We start from the raw sequence: 4,747 nt of genomic DNA, 5'->3' as shown, positions 1-4,747 counted from the left end.
ACAAAGTGATATATTTAACCACAATTAAAGGACAAATCCACAAGCATAGCACTGAAAATTTCATCAAAATCGAATGTAAAATACGAAAGTTATGACATTTTTAAGTTTCGCTTAATTTCACAAGACAGTTATATGCACATCCTGGTCTGTATGCAAATGAGGGGACTGATGACATCACTCACCCACTACATGTATTTATTTTGAATTTCATTATGTGAAATATAAAATATTCAAATATTCAAAATTGTCCTGTGAAACAAAATTTCATTTAGTTTCATTACCTCCTGAACACGTGGAATAACCATTGTCTTAACATTTTTATGGTTCAGTCAAGTTGGTCCTTATTGTCAAATCTGTAAAAAATTGAAATTTCAAACGACAAAAGCAAATGAAATAGTGAGTGAGGGACATCATCAACTCCCTCATTTGCATGTCTTTGGGTTGTGCATAACTGTTTCGTGAAAAATAGGCAACACTTTAAAATTGTCATAACTTTCTTATTTTCAGTGTTATGCTTGTTTGATTCTTCTCAATTGATTCAAATTGACATTTTTCTGGGGTGGACTTGACCTTCAATAAATCGATATGATTCCAAAAAATTTGTTACAGTTTATGAAGCGCGCACACAATGTCTCAAAACGTACTTTTGCTTACACACTACATTCCATTGAAAAAGACCACGAGACCCATACATTTGTTTTTACAACTTAGACTGTTTTAGATAAATGGATTATTGACACCATCGTAGAGTTAAAAACACGTGGCAGATGACTCTGAAATTGAAATGTAAGATTTGCGTAGCACAAAAAAGAAAGATTTAAAAAACATTCGTCAAGGATAAATTATGACGATCTTGCGTTAAAGGAATTGTTCACTGACATTTCTCTTGTGTTCTGCTTCCTTTATTGTACTTCTAAATGAGATTGATAAAAAGAAATTGTAGATGAGTTTCTGTGCAAATCGTATCTGACAGGTTTTGATCAGAGAAAAGATTTCCCTTATTAATCAGATTTGTAATTAAAACCATGTGATATCTTTGTCTAAAATGAAAACGGGTTCTCTAAGTTTTCTGGGACAAACTGTCATAAATGTATGACTGTACAATATTGTGCAAGTTGAATGAAAAGAAATATTAGTCTAGGATCCGTTTTGTATAGAATTATAATACAAAACGCACGATGATTTAGTACAGCTCTAAACTGCATATGTTATTGCAAATTTGTTATTATAACAAGTTTTACGAAACGGGCCCCAACCTACTACATACAAGCAGATGATGTTAAGCACGATGGAAAACATATATGGATATCTGTTGACGAACAATAATTTGGTAGGTCCATAGACTAACCAATAGGTTGATAAAAACTTCTGGGGGTGCATTCAAGAATTGCTTCAAGTTGAAATATCTCAATCACAGCATACGATATGCCTAAGACGAAAAAAAAAACACTGGCATAGTTAGAACGTTTCTGCTGTATAAAGGTATTATCAATATGAGTTTTAAATCTGGGGGTGTCATCTTTCTTAATAATAATAATAGGCATTTATATAGCGCCATCTATCTAGAAATATTCTATTCCGAGGCGCGTTGTTATTATTATTACCCCGGCTTTAGCTTGAGCTGCCTCTCAGCGCTCATGCATTCAAGGAATTAATCCTGCCGGGTACCCATTCACCTCACCTGGGTCGAGTGCAGCACAGTGTGGATAAATTTCTTGCTGAAGGAAACTACGCCATGGCTGGGATTCGAACCTACGACCCTCTGTTTCAAAGTCAGAAGACTTATCCACTGGGCCACAACGCTCCACATTGCTTTCTTTCAAGCAATCTATGATGAAAATCCTTCTCCTGATCTGCAATAATGTTTGTTTGTCATAATTTGGTACTTGTAGCTATATTTTCTCTATTATTCATGCCCAAAACACTTCTTCAATATTTTATTTATTTATTTATTGGTATGCACATAAAAATAACCAGCAGCACAAGCTGGAAGGGTCAATTTACAAAAATTCATGAAGGACAATATACAGTCATAACAAAGCAAATGCATTAAAACATAATTACAGTATTCTACGTCAAAACTTATCTCCAAATCTACGAATGAAATTTAGTTATTTTATGTTATGGAAAAATGCATTATACGAATGATATAAATGCAGAAGAAAACAATAAAATCAAATAAAAATCAATTCTTCGATTCCACAATAAAAATAATTCATCTGGATAAAATCACTTGCTCCTTATGAGAATCACCTTACTTGCATCTCAGAAAATTCATGAAATTCTCCTTGAATAAGACATTGGTGAAAGCATAAAGGAATGGATTGATGGCGGAATTCGACCAAAGAATAAGAGCGGCGACATTATCTACCACTGCGCTGTAGTTTCCTGCTGAAGTCACAAATATATAGCAATGGTAGATGTAGAATGGAGACCAACATAACACAAAGACTATCAGGAGAAGTGTCAGGAACCTTGCGAACTTTTGATGTTGTGCTTGACTTGTTGTGCTGCTCCTGTGTATCCGCATGTCATTATATCTAACCGAGCTGGTCCGGCGGTGTTGACGACCGCCTATAGGCAGTTCTCTGGAACCCAGCGGGTCAAGAGTTAGCGTAGTCTGGAAGGTACTTGAGCGTCTCTTTAGTTTGGAGTAGACTTTCAGATTGAGACAAAAGACGCTGAGGCCGGGCAGTAAGTACCCTATCACGAACATCACCGAGATAATGGCAACATTGTTCCCATAGCCAAGGTCACAGGAGGCGATTCTTTCTTCGTCGTGGAGGAAGCCAGTTCCGGAAGAGAATGTTAGGGCAAGGGTTGCATGTGAAGCTATGCAGATTATCCACAGAATACTGCAAATGATGGCTACCTTTTTGAAGGTTTGTCTTGAACGATGCCGTAGTGGGTTCTGTACCATAAGACACCTGTCGACGCTTATAGCAATGATCGTCAACATCGAGACAGTCGTTGCAGAGTAGTCCAAGACCCACGCTAAAATGCACATCCAACCGCCCAAACTCCATGTTCTTGTGTAAAATATTTCTGCGTTGATCAACAAAACGATACCAACCAGGAGATCTGCAAAAGCCAGGTTGAGGATATAGGCATGGGTTATGCTTTCTCGAATTCTCCTATCCCTTCCATATGCCATTAGGACGAATATATTCCCGATGAAAGTTATGATCATACAAGGTATATAGAAGACGGTGACCAATATGTAGCGAAGAGGAGAAGCTCCATGATTTTCATCGAATACATCATCGGTAAAATTATGATCCTGCATCTTTATCAAATGTCATCTGAACGCAATTCATAAAACTCTAGGTGTTATTATCCTGCACCGTATTACGCAGCTTCTAGCTGTTGATATTTCGGTCCAATTAATACGCCATATATTCTCGACTATAATCTCTGTTGCGGCACCTCAATAGATCACTTCAGAAGTGAGGCGGTTGAAGTCAACTACATCCAATATCCCCTTATCTAAATAGATGAGAATGACGACGGCAGCGAAATGCCAAAATAATTTGTTTTCCCAGGAGGGAACGAGAAGAACCATTGAGAATCGACGTGGGCCTCATAATAATACATATTATATGAGCGTCTTGCCAGAGTAATTCTTTGTTAACCTCTAAGCTGCCAGGTTCTAACCTAATGATAGTATATGCAGCAGTACGAACTTGAAATGCATGGTGCCAGCAAACAGCGTTAGAGAATGATATCATGATACTCGGCTCTTCCATTGGAATAACGTGTCGATGGTAATGATGCTGGTAGTCTAATAACCTCGATATTTATGTTCTTCTGTTTTTCTTTTCTCCTTTTCACTTCGTTGAAGGTGTCAGAGCTTTAAGTATGTACTTGTGACGTGCATGTTTATTTATTGCATCCATTAGTGTAAATTATAGGTAGGATTATTTTCAAATCAAATGTATTGATTAGTATGACGGAAATAAAACTTTAGGACAATAAGGTAGCACTTCTTTATTATTTTTACGTGTCATTAAATTCGTTTTTTTAATCACCCATGCACCATAAAATGAAAAAAAAAAACGTTTGAAGTCCCATAGCATGCGGTGTAATGTTCCAGCCAAATACACACACAAACACTCTCACACACACATCCACCCACATATATATATATATATATATATATATATATCATCTTTAGATATGAACATATATCTAAATATATATATATATATATATATATAAATATATATTTAGATATATTATCATATCTAAAGATGATAATTGAGGGATTGAGGGGCACAATATCGATGGAGATAAAAATTTGGCTGGATCACTGCACAAGGCATTCCGAAAATAACATCACATCTTATACATCTTCATTTCCTTTTAACTTTTATTTTATGTACTTGTTCAGTGCTTTGCGAATTAGTTCCGGGACAGTGGCGGCAGGAGGATTTTAAACCTAGGGGAAGGCAAAAGAACATTGGGGGAGGTGCCTATTTCACAAATTCGAGCGAGAAGCTTGAGCTATTTTTTCAATGTAGGCACTACTGACTTAAGGACTAGCTGTTTGTATTGGATCATGAAGATTCACCAAATGAATAATGCGAGCGCGAAGCGCGAGCTGAAAATGTTTGATATCCTGAGATAAGCCCTTTTTGTTATCATGAACTGGATGGCTATCTAGCTAAACAATTGATGCGAACGCGTAGCGCGAGCTGAAAATAATTGATTTATGGAAATTATGAATACGCTTAAAACGAATAAATGA

At 36.5% G+C, this 4,747-nt stretch overlaps 1 protein-coding gene across 1 annotated transcript; it reads right to left on the bottom strand.

Annotated features, from left to right (window-relative positions):
- Nucleotides 1–1,743: 1,743 nt before the first annotated feature.
- On the bottom strand, nt 1,744–3,711 carry LOC121405945 (octopamine receptor beta-2R-like). The gene has a single exon (XM_041596935.1). It carries the CDS (start codon nt 3,284–3,286, stop codon nt 2,255–2,257), a length of 1,032 nt encoding a protein of 343 aa, XP_041452869.1. The 5' UTR covers nt 3,287–3,711; the 3' UTR covers nt 1,744–2,254.
- Between the last annotated feature and the right edge of the window lie 1,036 nt (nt 3,712–4,747).

Source organism: Lytechinus variegatus, chromosome 19 (genome assembly GCF_018143015.1).
Source record: "Lytechinus variegatus isolate NC3 chromosome 19, Lvar_3.0, whole genome shotgun sequence".
NCBI classification, from domain to species: Eukaryota; Metazoa; Echinodermata; class Echinoidea; order Temnopleuroida; family Toxopneustidae; genus Lytechinus; species Lytechinus variegatus.
The sequence above is the reverse complement of the archived record's forward strand: the minus strand, read 5'-3'. Positions and strand labels throughout refer to the sequence as shown.